The sequence below is a fragment of the Crinia signifera genome, chromosome 8 (genome assembly GCF_055691185.1).
Source record: "Crinia signifera chromosome 8, ASM5569118v1, whole genome shotgun sequence".
Classification (NCBI taxonomy): domain Eukaryota; kingdom Metazoa; phylum Chordata; class Amphibia; order Anura; family Myobatrachidae; genus Crinia; species Crinia signifera.
Window position 1 is genome coordinate 100,645,797 of NC_139224.1, and position 21,422 is coordinate 100,667,218.

Sequence of the window (21,422 nt, forward strand, 5' to 3'; positions counted from 1 at the left end):
AGCAGGGCTTCCTGCTCGCTGTCACCACTCAACCTGTCAGTATTCAACGCACCCCCCTCATACGCCAATTCCCCCTCGCTCCGTTTTTTGAGCGAGGTGGAATTGGCGTATGCTGCTCCTTCAGCAGCGAGACTCGCGGCTAAATACAGTGGGTTTTCTGCATTAGTCGCGGGTCTCGCTGTTTTGGGGAATTTCCCCAGAACGTTGAAAAGGGCGAGCGGCTGGCGAGGGGGTTAAACAGCGAGGATCGCTGGTTTTCTGCAGTCCTCGCTGTTTAACTTCCTCACCGGCTGCATTGAATACTACCCATAGAGTCCATGATAGAGTACCAGGACCTATATGTTATCATGGTCACAGTGCCAAATAACAAAATATTTATCAGGGATTTGTTTTTGGGTCTCTTCAGACCAGATAATAATATCCCTGGTAAGTGTAGTGAGTAGACTTCCTTCATAGAAAAATTGAATAGCATCTGGGAGATCAACAAGCCTATGGTAAATTACCACTTCTAATGAATTCCCCACCAAGAAATGATTTCTTAAGAGTGCATGAGCATAAAGTAGAAATGGTAAATCACTTTGGAATTACACAATTTAATTTCCTTATATTTATGGTTTCATTTTGTGTTCACTAATATTCAGATCTTGAAATATCAGTCACAATTTTTAAATGATTTCTTACATTGTTAGCAGCAATTACATTTTTGAATCCTGTTTTTCCTCTTAATATGGCTAACTCAGCTTTGAGCAGCTGCAATTCCGAGTTGTATTGATGCAGTACATGGCTTACACATGTAAGCTGAGTATTTTAAAGGTGAACGTTATTCAAAGTTGAACATAAACAAAGATCTACCCAATCTGGTGCAAATTCTGATTGTGGTGATAGATCCTTACGCAAGTTAATTAACGTGAGTGGTGTTGCCACCCAGGTGAAACCAACTCTGAATGCAGGTGAACATCTGCATAAAGTTTCAAATATGCAGTGCACACTGTAAATTGTGCCAGAATGCGGGATCTTACCATACACCACATCTCATTTTATTGACCTCATGGAGGTAAAAGGAATTCCTTCACAATTGCAAAAATACTAATTATTTGTATCAATAACCTCAATCATTTTCTCCAATTATAGTATATACAGATAAAAGGTGATTTTTTTTCCATCCCCCACATACAGTAAAGAACCAGTTAACATGTAACGGAGAAATAAACACCTTGGTCAGACCATATACCATAAATGACAATCACAAACTGCAGAAAATAATATGACATCAAAAAGTTACTGAGAAATTCCAGATTATACTATTCAGTAGCACAAAAAGATATTTTCTCAGGGTATCCTTCAAACGGAAGCCAGAGTTCAAATATTTTTTTGTCATCTTATCCTTATTCAAGAACGTTTCCATCCAATCCATAGAAAACAAAATAGGTATTCTAGGGTGGAGAAGTTGAACACTTAAGGTATCCGTGGATATCCATTGGCAAAATATAGTTGAATAATAGCATTTGATTACCTTTTGATAAAACAGTGGAAACATCTTTTAAGCTGATCCAAAGAATCTGTACCTGGGGAAAGGACAATAAGCAATTTACAATGTCTGCAACTGGTTCTCCACATTTGTAACAATTGCAATGTGTAGAGTCATCTAAAGGGACACGTTAAGAGAGGAGGAGGCCCGCGTGCAACCTCCTCGGCTGGGCCCCCTCCTCTCTGCCAGTAGCTGCGCTGGGAGCAGTAGGGTCTGGGCGCTCAGACTCCACTGGCCATATGCAGAAATCGCCGGACAAATAATGCGGCGGCCATTTTCCGGAGATTTCTGCAGCACTCCTGCTGCTGCCACGGGAATCCGGAGGGTAAGTATTACCAAAATGCGTGTGGGCCCCCTTGGGACACCGTGTGCACCATGCACACTACACCAATTATAGATACACCACTGGTCACCTATCAAATATTTTAATGTGGGGGTAAAATAAGATCAATGTAAAAATATTTTTTCATTTCCACATCGACATTAATTTTTTTATTCATAAAAATATATACCTAAAGTATTTGTTTCATAGAAAGATTATGAAATTCAGTTGTCCATTTTAATAAACCAACTGTACTATAGTCTATATTAAAGGTGGGACTAATATGAGTATAGTAAATGGGGGACCTATACCTATTGCGGACAGATTTGTCCAAATTATTTGCTGTATGAAGATCTCCTAAAGAACGAATAATCCCCTGTACATAACTACAATTTTGAAGAAAATAAAATAAAGGTATAATGAGAGAGGAGATTTTTTCAATTATCTGTGAATGAATAAGTAACGCTAAAGAATTTGGTTTCAGAAATTGAAACAAATAACACAATCCTCCATCCTGCCATTGTTTAAAAATGGAAGAAAAACCCATAACTTTTTTTGGATTACCCCATAATGTTAAAAAAAGAGAAACCTTTAGATCATTTTAATTTTGTACAAATAGTTTTCCATGCCACATACTGTATGTGGAATATAACAAACTATTTTCTTTAAGAAGATCTGGGAACAGCTGAGGGTGGGCATGTAATAGTTGATACTACATTCCAAATTGGAATGCAAGCTTGTTCTATTTTCTTTGTAATATATACATCAATACCACCTATCCAATCTAAGGCTATCATATAGTTTGCTGCAAGAACATGTGATTTCAAACAGGGCAAATTGAGTCATCCCAGTTCTTTAATTTGTTGCAATTTAAACAAGGAGATTCATTGATGTTTTGCAGCCCAAATGAATTTCAAAAATTTAATTGAGATAATTTTTTTTTCTAATAATGGGGAGCATTTGTAATTTATAATGAAGCCTTATAAATGGCATCTTCCAGAATCAGGTATTGTAAAATATGACAATCTGAAAATGTTTTATGAAACATGGTTGTATAATTTGAATTGTGATTGGAGACCCAAATATTTTTGGGTTCACAAAAAATATAATAAAATATAATCAGCGCAAGCTGAAAAATTAATTTCAGAACCAGACAAATGTATACCTTTCCATCTTTGCTCATCAAGAAAATGAGAGAAGAGAGGGTCAATAAAAGTGGGGATAATGGGCACCCCTGCCTAGTTCCTCGAAAATGCTGAAATGATGAGCCAGCTTCTTATGGTGAAATATGTTTCTTCCATTTGAAATTGAAGTCCCTTGTTATCGGTATGCATCTCTTAGTAGAAGAAGCCTGTTAAACCAATTTTTTATTGTATTATTATTTATAAAATATTTATACATATTAGCTTCTAGTCACCCTATTTCTAATATACTGTAGAAAATCTTAGTTTTTCTAACTTTTTCTTTTTTATGTAATCCTAGCAATCCATTTATGAATAAGGGTGACTATATCTGAACCCTTTCAAGTTTTCCTTTATGTTGAGGTGACTAAGCTGTACCCTACAGTATATTGAAGATGTGGGAAGCAGATAATGCTAGATAATAAGAATAATGGGGATACAAAAGTGATGTAAAAGTAATATTACCATTATATAATGAATTACATACTTTAATGGTAATATTACTTTTACATCACTTTTGTATCCCCATTATTCTTATTATCTAGCATTATCTGCTTCCCAGATTTTTGTCAGCTACTGTATTATCTGCAAATCTATTAAAGTCTTTATTTTTTTCTAATTATAGTCTATGTAATCCATACTTCTTAATAGCAGCCCATGCTTGATTTATAAAAGTGCAAGACCCACTCTTACAAACCATTTTGGCACCAAAATTCACAGAGAATTTGTTCACAATCTGGGCCCCTTACATTTAATTAAAATGATGTGCTAGGGGAGAATTAGCCACACTAATAAACAGATAACACTGGTGCACATTAAAAATACATTTAAAAAAATTCTATCATTCTTCACATACAGTACTTTGTCCTTTGTACCTGGCCATCCCTTTATTCTTTTTCTATACTGTAACGTGAAGTAGTGTCAAGCACAAAATAGTACAAATTCAAATATATTGCATTGGTTGCACTACCATGGTCCACTCTGAAGCTTTTCTCCTCTTAAGAACCACAGTAATCATGTTTGTCAGCCATGGTTGGTCTTTCATGAATCCATGCTGCCTCTGTGACTTACTGTGTTATCAAATAATTTTCTGCAGTGTGTTTCACAATTGTATTCCTCAGAATTCCTTTAAATAATTTAATCACAACCGAAGTCAGGATCCCATATAACAGATCATTTTCTATTCACAATTGTGTTCCATTTTTAAAGATTGGTGCCATGTCTGCTTCTTGCCAGACCTGGTACTGGCTTAGTTATGAGGGAGGTCATACATAAAAGAGATGGTTGTCCATTAATACTGGACATTGATCCTTTATCTCACATGGTTGGATGCTATGTTCCAGGTGCTTTATCAGTCTTAAGGTGCATACACACTGGGCGTTTTTGCCCAGCCTGTACGCACAGCGATAATGCACATTGCCTGTCTTTAGCAAGGCACTATGGGAAGCCATCCACCCAACCGCTTATCCGCTAGTAATTCCAGCAGATGTGCGGCGGGGCATCACCGCTCAATGTCGGGCCATACAGACTGGGCGGCTTTTGAGCTGAAACCGTAAAAGTGAGCTCAGTGTGTATGGGTTTTACAGACATATGTACTAAGGGGGTCATTCTGGTTCTATTGCTCCCCTGCTCGTTCGCACAGGGAAGCAATGTTTTGTTTTGCATGTGCAGGTTTCCTTGGCGAACGGACTATGCAAGTCGCAGTCCAATTCGCACGGAGCATTGTGGGCGGGGGGCGACGGGCCTGGGTTACGTCCATGGGAATGTCCAGCTTTTCATGTACATCCATGGGGTTTCAGGAGGGAGGAGGTGTGCCGGGAGCAGGCGGCTGATGTCACATGTTAGCCGCCTGCCATGTCTTTGGGCATAAACGCAAAATATTAGTCAGTCTCCACTGACTTATATTTGTGTGCCCTGGAGAAATCATGGATGGGCACATGCGAGGGGATGTGTTTTCATGACGCATTGGCTCACATGGTGGCGAGGGAATACGGCGGTGGCTGCAGGTGGCGATATGGTGGACGGTGAGGCAGGCACTCTGGTACTCTGTAAGCTGCGAGCTTCGCAGCTTACCAAGTCAACCAGAATCAGGGCCTACTGTAGAGATAAAATACCAACCAATCACTGTCAGTTTTCATACACAGAATCGCTTGGCCAAATCTCCCCGTGTGCACATGGATTTAGTACTTTGCTTAGGCTATTGTTGCACCACTTTTTATCCTGCATTTTCTTTGTGGACATAGATGAAAAAAAAAAAAAACCTTTAAAAGACCATTTTTTCTTTAGTAACTGATTTACTGTTCCTACTTTATAATTTTGCGACCCAGCATTATCTATTAAATTTTCCTGCTTAGTTTGCTCTTGAAGAATATTTAAAAATCAATTTTTTCAGTTTAAGCTGATTTCTCTACATTTCTTTTATTTTCGCAATTCCATTTTAGTTCTAGCAACCAAAATGCTGACAGACCATCCCCCCCACACACACAGCTTTACCTCCATACAGTACTTTGTTTGGGTGTGGTGTGGCAGTCTGATGGGGGGATCCCAATGGTCAGTTTCCCGTTGTCGGAATCCCGACTGCCAGTGCTCCGACAGGGGGGGGGGGCGAGCGTAAAGAAGCCCCTTGGGGGAACGCTGCACTGACCATGCTGCTTCGCTCGCCACGGTTCTATTCTCCCTCTATGGGGGTCATGGACCCCCACAATGGAGAATAGCCCCTGTAAGTCGGGATCCCCCCTGTCAGAGCATCGGCAGGCACGATTCCTACTGTCGGGCAGTCCTCCGGCACCCGTTTGTTTAACGTTATTGTTTCACTTACAGTCCTACAGATTTGTTACTAAACCTTATACATGTTCCAGATATTTTTAAACATTCCCCATATGGTTTCTGCACCTTTTCCTAGTCTACAAGCCTCAGTGTTTCTTTGAGCTGATTAAACCTTTTACAATTGTTTCAGAATGCCCCAGTGACTATTGAGGGCTGCTCTCTTACATAGGCTGAATAAAGATGTGGAAGCCCTGTATATTGTTTAGGGGTGTAAAGATACTTGCTGGCAATCACTGTAAAATTACTTTAATTTATTTAACGAAATACTGGAAGCGCAAAACTTTTTAAGGCAGATGTATTAAGCCTGGTAAAGTGGAAGATGATAATGCACCAGCCATTCAGCTGTGTTTGGAAAATCACAGTTAGTAGTTGATTGGCTGGTACTTTATTACCTTCCACTTTATCACTTTACCAGGCTCAAAACATCTGCATGAATGTACTAACACATCAGCTAAACCAGGGCTGGTGTTGCCCAGCCAGGAGCTAAACTCTGTAACAATTCTGGATATATAAATAAGATGAGATACTTTTTTTTTTTTAGGTAACTTTAGGAACAAAATAACAGTAATGTCAGTGCTGGCAGCTGTGCGCACCTTTGCAGAGCAACGCTTAAATTGCTCCATTGGTTGCTATCTAGTGGCCATTAGTGCGCACCACACTTGAATTCTCCCCATAATGGCGAGGAGTAGCTTTAGCCTTTCGAAATGTAGGATTGTTTCTTATGTGAATTGTTTCCCTTGATTGTGCAGTGCTTACAAATAAACATTATTGAGGTTAGTACAATACTACAGCGTTTTATTTCAGTAGTGTCAGGCTGCCAATAGACTACTTAACCTTCAAGGCAATATTTTAAAATAAGCCTTCCAAAAAACAAAAGTACATACAGGTATAGCAAACTTTGCAGACAAATACCACAAAAAAACAAATGTAGTTTACTATGCTTTTATAGTATTATTTTAAATGTATTTATTCCTAGCGTACCACAATCATTATTTAGGCCCTTATTCTGATTGACGCGTACTTTCCCGCATACTTTCGGATCGCGTATTTACGGCGTCTGCGCATGCGTGGAGAACGCCACGCGCATGTGCCACGCCTTGACTCCGTACCTGTTCGGCCAAATCCCGTACAAAACTGGTCACCGCAATCATTCGGGAAATATGGGCGTATTATGGGCGTCATGCGGAATGACACATGGGCGTAGTTTCAAAGTGGGCAAAACGGGGCGGAAACATGGGCGGACACGGGGGAGTACACTTATGTTGGGGGGCGTGCATTCGGATAGCACTCCGAATGCACGCGAACAAAAAGGGAAGAAATGTGCGGTGTCCAAAAGGCCACTATTGCTTTGCGGACACCACTCGTTCCTGCGGGAGGCGAACGGACCGCCTAATGACTACAAGCAGTGCTTTAATTGAAACCATTGCACTTCAATTGCTGTAAGGGTTAATGTGTGCAATGCATGTGTTAGGCATGGTTGTAAGGATATATTGGCATATAATTGATTCCAATTCCAAATAAGCATTTTTTTATGAGGATAGGTAATTGAATAAGTGGGTCATGTGATGTATTGCAGAATTGACATAATAGTGGGTTGTTTGGCGTAAATACTCCGCTTACGGGCGGTAGCACCGATTGGCTCCCGTTCGGATGCGGTATTCCCGAGCATACTCTGTAATACTCTGTAATACCGTGCAGAATCGGAGTGTTTCTCCCGCACACGCATGGTTTGTATGTCGTCCGTAAACACGCCCTGTTCTTAAAGAGTGAGTCCGTCCGAATGCGGAGGACACGTGGGCGTTTCTACGGACGATGGCCGCACGCGGCAGAACACCGTGGCGTGCGGACCGCTCCGTAAGAATGCGGGAATATCCGCACCGATCAGAATAAGGGCCTTAATGCTGTACAAAGGAAATAGGAGAATAAGTTATAAAAGTACAAAGGGATACAAATCATTTCTCGTATGTACATAAATACATAATTGCTATATTTAATAACATAATTATGTAGAGAAGACAGTAAGGAGAACATTCTAGAGCATATAGGTACTTTGCATACAACTATTGGAAAACATCTTTTCGCTTTCTAATTTAGTTGTATGGTCTAAAAGTTTAATAAGCTAAAAATGTGTACCAAATGTTTTGCATGTTTATTTAATGTTGTTCCTTGTCTTTGTTCTTTCAGGAAAATGACTTAAATGATATACTTAAGACTCTGTACAATCACCCAGTTCCTGAAGCTCACACTCCTGTTAGTCTGAACCTGGTAAATATTTCCAAATCCTTACTTTGATAGCATCAAACTAACAGCAATTATCATTGTGTATCTAATACAGATGCTTTTGGTACTTGCTGCCACTGCTCACTCTGTTGTGTATTTCTGCTCCGGCTGATGCATCTTGACTACTGCTGACACTGTTGCTGACGGCTAATGCTGACACTTGCTGACAGATACTGCTGACACTATTGCTCAGTTCTGCTGCTAACTTTATGGGCCTCTTGTGCTGCTGCTGCTGCTGCTGCTGCCACTATTGGGCAGTAAATTACTGCTACTGATAACATTATTGTTATTGCTGACATGTTACAGGATGTTGCTGTTACATATATTATTAATACATAACAAGTTATGATAATATGCAGTATGTGCAAACTGTGTATGATATCTGTATTAATAGTGAGTTCTGTTGACAATTTTAGAGTCTTCACCACCGTATACATGAGGAAATCCTGTATATTATAAGGATTAATGTTCCTCTCCTGTAAATAACTGTATATTAGAAGTTACCTAGGATTTGTCCGACCTGTTTAAAAGCATTCCCCTTACAGCAGAGGTTCCCAAACTGTGTGCTGTGGCACCCAGGGGTGCCTTGGTGGACTCGCAAGGGTGCCCTGGATAAGTGGTCCATTACCAATTAAAATTAATTATGACCAATGTAATAGGCAAATTGTGGACAAACAAAAGTGAATCGTGTCCAGTACCACATAACTGACCCTAAGGATGAGATATAAACACAATTTACTTAATTTAATAGTTGTTCTGATTTCATCAATGGGAAACGTTTGCCCTAGGGGTGCCGGGAATAAATTCTGATACACCGAGGTGCCGTGATTCAAAAAAGTTTGGGAACCACTGCCTTACAGTTTAGTGCTTTTGTACAAGCACCAAACTTATTTGACTTCTAATATCCATATAAATTACAGTAGAGAGTGCTGTATATTATATGATATTACAAGTGGTGAATGTAGACTCAGTTAAAATGATAAGATTTAAAGACACCCAGTCACCTGTTATATACATGATGGAAATAAGGCTGGCCGATAACACTATGGTCTGTGGTATTTGTCAGACTTTGTATCGGTACTGACATGTTACAATGCCTGTGTGACAAGTTCCTATAGCAGATCACCTAGTACAATTGAAATATATGAGCACTGTTTTTTTAGTATTTTCTGTAGTATAGGAAGTGAGGCCACCAAAAGGTCCCTCCTTCCTACTACTTTACCTCATGGCCTGATGTTTAATAATGTTTGGGCTTCGACCACGGGGATGAAATCCTTATTTATTTATTTAATTAAATAAATAAATACACTATTGCTGCAGTTGCGCCAAACAGCCCCTCTTGGTGTGCCAGGTCCCATGCAACTCTCCTAGAGTTGGGTGCCTTCTTAACCCAGTAATACAGATGCATCCTCATACATGTAGTCTCAATACTTCATGCAGTACGAGATGATTGGTGTGAGCCGCTAGGTCCCATGTGACCCTGCTAGCATTGGGCATTTCTTTTCATTGAAAATGTGTCTTAGTCTCAGCGTAACATGACTAGTATGCATGAGGAGACAGTGCTGATTAATTTGATATTTGAAACTTGTGTGTGACTGAGTCTGTATACTGCAACAAGCTGCAGCGCTATATGGTAGCATGTTGTATAGATTCAAAGACTCCAAAGCACACATATATAAAAGTGTCATATCTCAAATTTATCAGTACAATCTCCTAATATGTCCTAGAGCCTGATTCAGACCTGTTTGCTCTGTTGCAAATTCACAGCACAAGCAATTATTGGACGACCATTCGTGTGCATGGTATGCTGTGCGCATGCGCGAGCTGTCCATTTGAACGATCTAGCTCTCGCTGGCTGCTCACAGGATTATTGACACCCTGCGGCCAGGAGTGCCCCAGAAAACGCATGTGTTCCTCGGCCATTGCGAGGGAGGGCCCACAGCCTTCACAGTGCTGAGTAAGTCTAGACTTACTCGGCTGATTAGCCGCTGACGTGAACAATCAGCTTTGTATGCATGTTATTAATAAATTAATAATTGTTCTCCTTTCATAGTTTACATATATCCAAGCACCAAACCTTGTCCTCTTTTAATATATGTTTGTTAATACAGGTATTGATGGCCTTAGTAGTATATAGAAAAATGCAAATAGATATAAGCAGAATTTTTGTTTCTTATTTGCAAGAACCCATTGCAGTTTATAACAATGGAACCTGTTTTAAAAAATCAGCCCACTCCTGAGCTGGTAAGTTACAGTGCAGGGTGAGTTCCTATCAAGTAAAACATTTTCTTACATTTTTAAACATAAATTTTTAGAAATAGATCTCTCCCATTCTTGCAATCATTTTCCTTTCACTTTTTCACTAAACCAACCATAATCTAGTACACTCTTTAGATATTTTCTCTGGAATTATCCTCTAATTATGAAAATAATAAGACTGTAGCTTCGATTCTAATCATGAAATAAAACTGTTTTTTTTACCAATTATTATTACGTTTCTTTTATTCATCTCTTTATGTATTTCCCTGCAGAATATGGCTGATATAAATGTGCAATTTCATACTTGAGGTATATAAAAAATATACAATTACTTTGATACTATTAAAAGCTTTGTGAGTTGGCCTAACTCCCCTGTTATAAAGCAGCTGCTGAGTTCAAAAGTCTGACATCTCCATTCTTCAGAATATTGGGTCCAAACATAAGGGCTTCTAAAACTAAGCATGATATAGCGCTGGACCCCAAATTGCAGTTCTAAAATGTATTTACTAAAAAGCCACAATTGTTTGCAAAGTTTCAGCTTTCACAAGTTGCATGTAGGTTGGTACTAATATATGTACCTAATTTCTACTGGGTGTGGTATAGGGTTCCGACAGTCGGGATCCCGACAGTCATTAGCTCGACGTCGGGATCCCGACTGGCTGGACTCAGACAGCATGGCGAGCGCAACAAAGCCCCTTTCGGGCTCGCTGCCCTCACCACGCTGCGGGCACGGTGGCTCGCTACGCTCGCCACCTATTCTATTCTCCCTCTATGGGGGTCGATGATCCCCACGAGGGAGAATAGCCGGTGGCCGTCGGGATCCCATCTGTCGGTGTTTTAACAGTAGGGATCCCGACGACAGCCGCACTGTCGTACCAAACATAATGTGCTTGATTCAAATAGACCCAAGTCAGTGTGGCTATAGGCTGCACATATGGTACGTCCATCTTACAGATATTTGCTTAGTGACTTATACCCCTTTCATACCAACCACCAGGCAATTACTGGGCATTTTTGAGTGCCGGGTCATTTTGCCGGGTGAAGCCTGACCCCAATTCTCACCAGAAGCAAATTCCAGGGTTAAAGCTTTGCAACCCAGGAATTTGCTGAAAAACTGTTTTTTTTTCTGTGGTGTAAAAGAGTCAACACCGGTCTTAAATCCTGGTCAAGAGCAAGGTTGGGGTGCTGGGATTTAAGACGCGTGTTGACCCATTCACACCAAAGAAAACCCTGGGTATTTCAGCAAATTCCCAGGTTGAGAATCTTTAACCCGGGAATTTGCTTCTGGTGTGAAAGGGGTATTATATATAAGTCTGGAGCATGTTGAATTAACATTGCCAGTGTTTCCACACCACTACAACTGCATCTTGTGAATAATTGAATTGACTCCATTGTGGGTTATTACACCCCAGATCAATAGGTGGATTTGTTTTGTATGTAAGACCTTTTTTGAATATATTTTTTAAATAGCATGATGACATTGGGCTGTCATTTATGTCAATGGTCATCTCAAGCATCTTAAAGTTATTACAAACAATTCTGACCATATTTTAACAAAACCAAACAAATACAATCCTTACACTCTTTCAAAATATAATATTTTGGGTGAAAAGAAAGCTTGAAAATGATGAAATCTACAGCTCCCTGCTGTATGAAGTGCACATATTTCACTGGCTGTCTTTTGTCTTAACGTTAACTTTGTGATTCTTCTGCATTTTGTATCATGATTACTTTACAATAATGATCTTTGTTACTTTCTGTCATTCATTGTTCCAATAATTGTGTATACACATACCATAAAACTCATTAATCCGATTATTTTCCTCCTCCTAGCACCAAACCCACAATTAAGAGTCTTATTAAATCCTAATTAACCTGTGTTGTATTTTCCCCCCTACCCTCCCTTCTGCCTAGCACTCGTTTTTCATTACTCCTGATGTAACCGGACTGCCGACAATCCCTGAAAGTGTATGTATCTAATTGGGTTTTAACCACTTGTCTGTTTTCCTTGAACGAGCCTGTTTACTTGTTAACTTAATCACTTTGTGCGTTCTGTTTTGTATTAGAGGGAGAATCCTACATGTGCTAGAGAAAACCCAGTAATAAGAATGCAATTACTGGTGTCCGATGTTGTGCAAATGTCTAATCTAGGCAACGTAGTGTAGTCTAGTTGCATTAGTAGCAGAGAAAGTATGGGTAGATAGAATATTGCTTTCTCCAGTGATAACCTACCTGGGGATATATTGTTTACTTAAAGGGACTTTAAGCCATGCCCTCCCCTACATTTCATTTATTTAATGTCAACATTATAAAGTATGGCACATGTGCATATATCGTAATATTATAAGGCTTTTCCCAATTAAACCAGTAAATCTGCATTTAATAGCACACCATTCAGTAGAGATGCCACTATATTACTTCTCTCAAAATAATAATTTTATCCCCTTTCAGAGCTCTCCATGTTACTTTTATAAAAATGTGCAGGATCCCGACACTTGGGATGCTGGTATTCAGAAGACCAACAGTAGCATCCCGATGGTCAAGACCCCGACACCTTTTAATTAAGTATTCTAACATTACTCCCCTAAGCCTTTCTACCTTTAGCATAACCCCAACCCATCCCCCCTCCCAGCCTAACTCACCCTAACATCTTAATTGTGCTTAAGTTAAAAAACAAATAGTGGAAACAAGTAAATGTGTTCCTTTCTGTACACTCTCGGATGTAGAGTGCTAAGAATGGGGTGGTATCAGGATCCAGGCTCAGGGATCCCAGCAGTCAGAAGACCAACCACAGCATCCTGATGGTCAGGATTTGCCGCCTTTTTTTAGGGAGGTATGCTAACCCTACCTACCTGCAGTCTAAACCCCCCCCCCCCCGATAACCTAACTCTAACCATCCCACCTTAGAGCTTAACCCTGCCCCCACCACCACCACCACAGCCTTACCATAACTGTGTTCCCTTAGTGCCCAACCCTTTCCCTGCAGCCTAAACCTAGTCTTTCCACACTACCACTGCAACTCAAACCTCCAAAATTCTTATGATCGTGATGCCGACAGTCGGGATTCTGGCTTCAGCATTGTGAGCAATATCGGTCTCTCAGCAACTATTTTCTGACCAGTTTTGGTCGCTATTCCGACTCCCGGCATCCCAGCCACCAATATGCTAACTGGAACCTCTAAGAGCAACTATTCATGTTGAGAAATAATCCAGTTAGGTGCCTGAGGAGCTACAATACTTTTAGCCTGTTAGACTACTCCATGCCATTAATTAGTTAGTATCTATTATGGGAATATTAAAATTCATGTATGCATGTTTTACTTTCATGTTACATCTATAAGAATATGTGCTTTGTAGTAAAAAATAAAGAACTGAAATTATAAATCCAAATTAATTTGGTGCTGGATAAGAATGTTGCACAGAGCTCACCTCATTAGTAAAAAGAAAACAAGATATTCAAGTATATAATAATAATACAGTAATTTAAGGAAGACCATTAAATGGCCTGCAAATTAAATATTAGTTTTCTGCTGGAAAAAAATTAGTTTCCAATGGGTGGACACACGTTATGGCTTCTATTTCCTGGCTGAAATAAAGTGTTATTGTAGGTGTTTTGTTTAACTAGCTGATTATGAACAATTGTCTTCTGTACTTCTCCATAGTTCAGTTCATGTTGTTTTCATGCACAACAGGTATTCTAGTGTGCTGTGAACAGTGTTTGTTCCCTACAGAACCCAAACTACACTCAGTCGCCATTCTTTTAAGTACACCTTGTCATTCTCATAATGCAAATATGTAATCCACCAATCAGCAGGAAGTAACTTAATCTATAAAGTCATGCATGAATGTGCAAGAGATTTAGTTTTTCCGAATAAACAGGTGGGTGAAGAAATTTAGCTTATGACTTTAACTATAAAATTTTGGTGCATGCGGGGTGAGCTGAATATCTGACAAACCACTGATTACCTGGAAGTTTCATGGAATTCAGTCATAAGCTTCAAGAGTTAACAGAGAATGGTGTGCACAACTAAAAAAACTACTGAGTGGAAGTTCTAACTACACAAACATCTTGAAAATGAGAAAGGTCATCCAGGGTTGGCTGAAGCTGATAGGAATACAATAGTAACTCAGATAACCAAGTGTTACAACAGTGGTATGCAAAAGAGCAATGCCAAATGCTCAGCATGTTAAGCTTCCAATTGTATGAGCTACAGTAGCATAAGCTCACATGGGTATAAATGTCAGCTAAGTTTTGGAAGCTGGGACTACATGGGCACAGACTGACCAACACTGGATGGTTGCAGACTAGATATTTCCTGATATGTGGAATTTTAAATTCTCCTCTGATGTGGACATCGTACAATCAGAATTTGGTAAAAAAAAGTTGGATCCATCTGGTCTTGTGTCTAATGTTTAGGCTGGTGATGTTCTAATGTTGTGGGGATTGTTTCCTTAAAACATTAGCCCTTAAAACCAACTGAGCATTGTTTTTTTGCCACAGCTTCCATGATTATAGCTGTTGATTATGTCAATATTTTTATGGCCATAGTCTACACATCCTCTAATGACTACTTCGAGCAGGATAACATACCATGGGCAAGATGTACTAAGCCTTAAACGGTGATAAAGTGGAGATTGATCAAGTACTAGTGAAAAAGTACAAGCCTTGTATATTACAAAACAAACAGAATTTCAAACTGGTTTCACTAACATGACAACGAATTTACTGTATTACAGCGGCCTCATTTTGAACATAGAACCCAACGTTCCTAAAAGTTATGATTATTGATGATACGGACAGAACGTCCCGAGTTGGCATCTACAGCCTTCCAGTATTATACAGCATTTATAACTTGTCATTATTATTTATTAACAGTTTCTTATATAGCGCACACATATTCCGCAGCGCTTTACAGAGAATATTTGAACACATCACATCAGTCCCTGCCCCAGCGGAGCTCATTAGCAATGATTCATTATTTTAATTAAAGTGTAAGATAACTTCATGTGTAGGTGTTATTATAAATTCAAATACATTTGTAACATTTTAGGAATTTCCCAGAACTAAACCATAACATCACCTTTGCTTCCATGCAGTAAAATGTTTCCTTCCTCTACCAGCCTCCTTGGGAGATTTATTTCTTGCAATCAGATTGCTGTACTACTTATAAGGGCTTTTATGCCAAAAACTACGTTCTCTGAATATTTGCATTTTATCATTTGTTAGGTAACTACCATATACCATTATTAACTAAGGTATACGTGCCATAACTCATGCCATACACTATAGCGGAACAAAAAACAAGCACCTGTAGTATGGGATAAAAACACACGTACTCCTTGCATAGGGAGAAGACCTGACAAGCTTGTGTGGGGTAACCTTGTACATTACACTGCTGTCTATTTCTGGGTCTGTCTGAGCTAATTGTATTTACAGAAACTCCAGGTATATTACTATATAGGGCCAGAGAGATTCGCTGTTACTGTACATCAATCAGCATGCTCATCAGCAACCGCACATGCAGATTAAAACATCTTTGTTAGCCACCTAATTAGATAATGCGGTACTTGTGTAATATCTGGGCGCCCGATTTTTTTAAGGCATGCGATGGGACCTGATTTTTTTCATCGGGTCGGAAAAATCGGTCGCATGCGATGCGACCACCCCAATTTTTACATAGGATCCAATGATAAATGGTCCCTGAGACCCGATTTTACATTGGGTCCAATGTTAAATGCCCCCCAGACCCCATTTTTAATTGTATACCCACCCTGATGGGTAATTACTATGTCAAATGCCCCCCCCCCCATTGTTAACGCCACGCCACGATCAACGCCAACAAAAAAGCGTGGCACGTCCTCCGACCTTTTCATACCCCCACTATCCACGTCGGCGTGGAGTTTATTTTATATAGTGTGGCGAATGCAGCGAGCCACCGAGCCCGAATATCCCCTTAAGAATGTAATAATGGCACCTGTAAAGGAAGAAATGTAATTACTGGCAGCTCTTTTTATATAATCGTAATAGAGCTGCTGTATATCTGTACCTACTAGCATAGGTGTTCCACCGTACTATACTTTTCTTGCACCATGTTAATGGCGTTACCTGGTACTTTACAGAATATTGTAATTTCATTTAACAAAACTTCACTCTCATTTGAAACCATTCTTACTATATTATTGCATATTTATCTTTACATTGTTAATGTTTCCATGTAATGTGGTTCAAAGTTCTGTCAGGGTAACTTCACACACATTTCTGAATGTTAGTACATATATATATTCATATGTATCCTATTCACAACACACAAAGAATACCTACAGTATTGTGCAGATTTTCTGTAAAGGATAACCGAAGACAAGAAATGTAATGTGTGCTATTCAAGCATATTTACATATAGTCATCAGTATTCAAAGATTATTTTGACAGAATGTGTATTTGTGGTAGACTTTAGTGTAGAACACATGACTTGTTAAATAGCGGTGTATCATATTCTGTTCCTGCTTATAATTTAGCTGTTTAAGTCTCTTGCGACTAAGTTTTTGGTTCACCTAATATAGAAGTGAGAGTTCCGCTAATATGTAAAATATATTTGCTCCAAATTAATTGCTGCTTTTATTTTTCCTAAAAAAAAACAAAAAACAAAAAAACCATTGGAGTAATTGTTAACATCACTGTTATTTTTTTGTGTAAAAATACAATTATTGATGAAGGCCACACTAATACTTTTACACATTTTCTCTACCCAGAGGAATCTTACGGAATATTTTGTAGCAGTAGATGTACAGAATATGCTTCAGATATATGCCAGCATGCTGCATGAACGCAGAATCCTCTTCACCTCAAGAAAGTTAAGCACGGTGAGCATTTTAGACTTCTATTTCATCTAGTGTTTTAGGCTAATGGTGAAACATAGACCCAAAAGTGACTAATGACAAGTACGCAATGTGTGTACCCAGCGAGATCAAGGCAGGGGAGCTGTCATCAGCAAGTACATACACACTTGGCACCTGTCAGTGACAGAGCAGGGGTAGGTTCCATGCTGCATTCCACAGCGTAGCCCCTCTAGGTAGTCCTCTGTCATCTTGCATATTTACAGATGACAGAAGATATTGCTGATAATTGCAATTGGCAAAATCATTCATATTATCGCCTATTATGTACCCAGTTTAAGGCAAGACTTTACAAGATTATGTTCTAGATCATAAACAATATTCAAATACAGAAATTCCACTAATATCTGTGCCTATTGTGGTTTAAAGGGGGTGGTACATGGTATGGGCGTACATATTCATGTGTATTGGAGAATCTATTATCCAATGTGCAATGCCATTTTATTGCAGAAGTAAGACTGTATTTTGTTCCCAATATTTTTTAGTTGTTGTTTAAAAACAAATAAAAAATCCATTACACAATATTATGTACCTTCGCAATAATCTAGAGGATTTAATTTGATGAATACCCATTACTTTCTACAGCTTTTTTAACTTTTAATAAAAAAGTATTTTTTTAAACTTTATTATGGCCATTAATCATCATTATTTTTATTATTGAAATCATCATCAGCATTTGAGTTAATTTTGGTGGTTCCGCCCTATGTATTCTAAAGCAGCTCTTTTAATAGAACAATAGAAGATATTTGGTAAAGAGCGCTAAATTTTATATAATACTGGTGAATAAAATATAAAATAAGAAAAAATTATGAATATAAGTATATGAAGTGGTACCTGTAAAAAAATTGTTGCGTTAGTATTAATGTTTACACCCTTTTGGGGAAGATGTAGATTAGTTGGATGGTAACCGGTAACACTGTCCCTTTACTAACCCTGATTCCAGTGGATGGTGTCTCCGTTGGTGTTCTATGGCTGCAAGGTTCAGTGTCAAAGCTGCCGCTTGTTGTGATTGTGGCCGTGACACTGCGCATCCGTAACTGCCGGAATTCGGAGGTTTTGCCGGAAGTGAGCCACCGGGCACTGGTCCAGGCGGGTGTGGGAATGGGTGCCAGTTTCCTGTGGGTGTGGGGGGAACGAGTCCAATGCGTTTCGTGCGTCCTGCGCACTTTTTCAAGGATGGTTTGACCTTCCAACGAATCATCAGCATGGCAGTAACCGAGGGTTAAGTCCATTGTACCCTCGGTTTCTGCTCCCCAGATGCTTATTTTAGAGACATGTACAGTAACCTGATGAAGCAATATTTGAATACAATGTACAGTACTTGCCCTACAAGTTGCTTATTTATTTATGTACTTTATTTAAGGGACTGCGGAACCCCTGGGGCACCAAGAAATAAACAATTATAATAGCCTTCTATACTGCTATGATTTTATTTACCACTTTTTGTTGTTCCGGTTGTCTTCCCAGGATGCAGTCATTATGTCGACGGTCAAGAGGTCAACCACTATTGGTCAACACATGAAAAGTCGACATTCATTAGGTTGTCATGGTCAAAAGGTCAACATGGAAAAAGGTCGACATGAGTTTTTCGTGATTTTTAAACATCAACATTTTTTAACATCCCAATGGGCATAGATGGAGAATAAAGTAGTGGCACCGTGCCCAAAGCATGTTGACGAGTAAGGAGGTGCGGTACACCGATATGGTGTCCGTGTCGACCTATTAAAAAAACTCATGTCAACCTATTTTCCATGTCAACCTTTTTCATGTTGACCTTTTTGCGGTGTCGACCTTCGACCAATAGTGGTCGACCTTTTGACTGGTGGCCTAACAACCTATAACTGTGTTCCCAGCATTTTCATGTTTTAATCACTACACAGCAGTTAGTGCTGCAAATGGGCTTTGACAATTAAATTGAGTGGCTTGTGAGAGTTGCAAGAAAGTAGCACTGCCGGAACGCTCAGCTAATTCCTCTGCCACTTTTGCTATGAGTTGGGGATTGTTTGGTTTCTGACCTTTTTGTTTACCTTTAATCTAAGAGGTAGATTTAGGGGCCAGGCAGTGGCGTAATTAGACATTTTTATCCCCCCCCTCTAATTTTTGGTAAGGCAGCACAATGAAACTTGTAAAAAATAAAAACAGTACCTGCTTTATTTTGTCAGTGCGGCCTGGGAGTAGCGCATCCTGAAATGCACCTACTGATACAGGTTTTTCCCTCCCCACAGCACGGTGGAAGGGCAGCGGGCAGGCTGCTAGAGTTTATGCAGAGCTGTTGCCTCCGGGTCCGTGAGCACAGTGACCCTGTGCCCTGGCGTGTACGGTGAAAGGGGGATTAGCGGCCACAATGGAAGGGCAGTAGGCAGGCTGCTGCAGACAGGGCTCCTGCTCCGTAAGAGCGCTATGACCAGGGGCATCAGAACATTCTTGGGTTTGGGGGGGGGGGGGGGGGGAGATCTCAGTATAGCGCCCCTAGCTTACAGCCAAAGGTCACTGATCTAAAATTATATATATATATATATTACCAGTAACAGAATGGGGACATGCAGAGCACTATACTACCCCCTCAGGCCCTATATTACACACATATACACACCCTAAAATGGCTCTGCTCCTCTGCCCCCCCCCCTTCCTAAATGACCCATCCCCCCCAGCAACCAAGGCACCACTTTTTCCATGGTCCTTACCCTACTGCTTCTGTCATGGATGCTAACCTGTAGCTGAGGTGAACACAGTAGGGCCAGTACTGATTATTCAGGACTCCTGACTCCTCTCCTCCCTCTGCACAAGTGCTGCTGGCAGATGCTTTGTCTGGGAGCTCTGCCCAGCAGCATTACTGACACTGCGTGCAAGCAAGCCAGCACTGTGAGGCGAGGTGGGAGCAGGCTGGGCTGCCCAGTCTGTGACGAGTCTGTGGCTAATGTGTTAGGAGGGGTGATAGGAGGGATGATCACACTATTCGCTCCCTCTGCATCCTTGCCTGATTAGATGGCTGATACGTGCAGCCACAGTCCCATCACTGCTTGGCGCGGGAGTGGGGGCGCAAGCTGCTGGAGCGCACACAGTGCTCCTGCCTCCTTGCTCTGATAGCGATTTGACCCTGCGCCCCGGTGACGCTGGCTCCCCCCCGCCACCGCTAGGGCTGCAGAGCGCCAGCTACGCCACTGGGGCCAGGCTGCCCCTACAGTAGGACAATTATTATTGGTATTCTGTTCTCCTCATCCAATGGGCTTCAGGTAACACTTCAACCCCTCCAACTACATTTTAATTTGGCAATTTGTGGGCTGCTGTCGTGCACAAGACTTTGCCGAAAATAAACTTAATCTTCTTGACTCCTGGGCTGCACATAGACACGCTTGTAAGATTCTCCCTGATGCATCATTAGATATATAGGGTGATATGCAGAGGCAGATTTGGATGGAAATCCAGCCAGGGAAATTTCTGGAAGAAGCATTCATGGAGGCGTGGGTCTGTTGAATGGTGTGGGATACCCTCTCTGCTTCTGAGTAAGGACACAGTTGCAGCCATCCTTGTGTCTTTTCCTGCAGTTGTGTCTGTGACTTTCTGCTAATTCCGATACAATGCCCTTTCCTAATTTCATGGGTGGTTTAAGAATTTAAAGTAGCCCTTACACACTGACATACAGTAGCCAGCCCATCACTTCCAACCCACAAACACACCCAAATCAACAAGCCACCCCCTACTCCCTAACACACCCACACCACCAGATATATATGTTAGGCATTGGGGTGTCCCACTTTGCTGGAGTGGTACTTCTGATGCAGGGGTGCCAGCATTGATAAATGGATTATATTTATTTACCATTGGATAAAGCATTAATCTAACAAACTCTTTTTGTTTTCCCATGTTAAATACATTACAGAGTTCAAGTATGTTAATTTTTACCTAATAAACAAACACGATAAGTTTGAAACACTTATTCAGTCTACACAGTAGAGTCATCTTAAGCCTCCGGCTTGTCTAATTAGCATTTTCTGTGATTTGCATCCACTCAGATGACAGTGAGCAGCTTCCAGGCTAATTAGTTATAAGCCCTACTTAAAAGAAAGAAAGGAAAAAAAAACAATACATGCAATGATATGTAGACTTTGGTCGGTATAATTAGTAGTATTCTT

The 21,422-nt window shown here is 40.3% G+C and overlaps 1 protein-coding gene across 5 annotated transcripts in view; it reads left to right on the forward strand.

Moving 5' to 3' along the window:
• DENND1B (DENN domain containing 1B) overlaps positions 1–21,422 on the forward strand; it is a 214,830-nt gene that overhangs the window by 96,233 nt on the left and 97,175 nt on the right. For 3 of the 5 annotated variants that reach the window (XM_083156880.1, XM_083156883.1, XM_083156878.1), the window contains exons 7-10: positions 8,042–8,122; positions 10,322–10,381; positions 12,311–12,364; positions 17,146–17,256. In XM_083156880.1, coding sequence (XP_083013006.1) covers positions 8,042–8,122; positions 10,322–10,381; positions 12,311–12,364; positions 17,146–17,256 — 306 coding nt within the window. The remainder of the gene's footprint in view (positions 1–8,041; positions 8,123–10,321; positions 10,382–12,310; positions 12,365–17,145; positions 17,257–21,422) is intronic. The other 2 variants (XM_083156879.1, XM_083156881.1) reach the window with 2 other exon arrangements.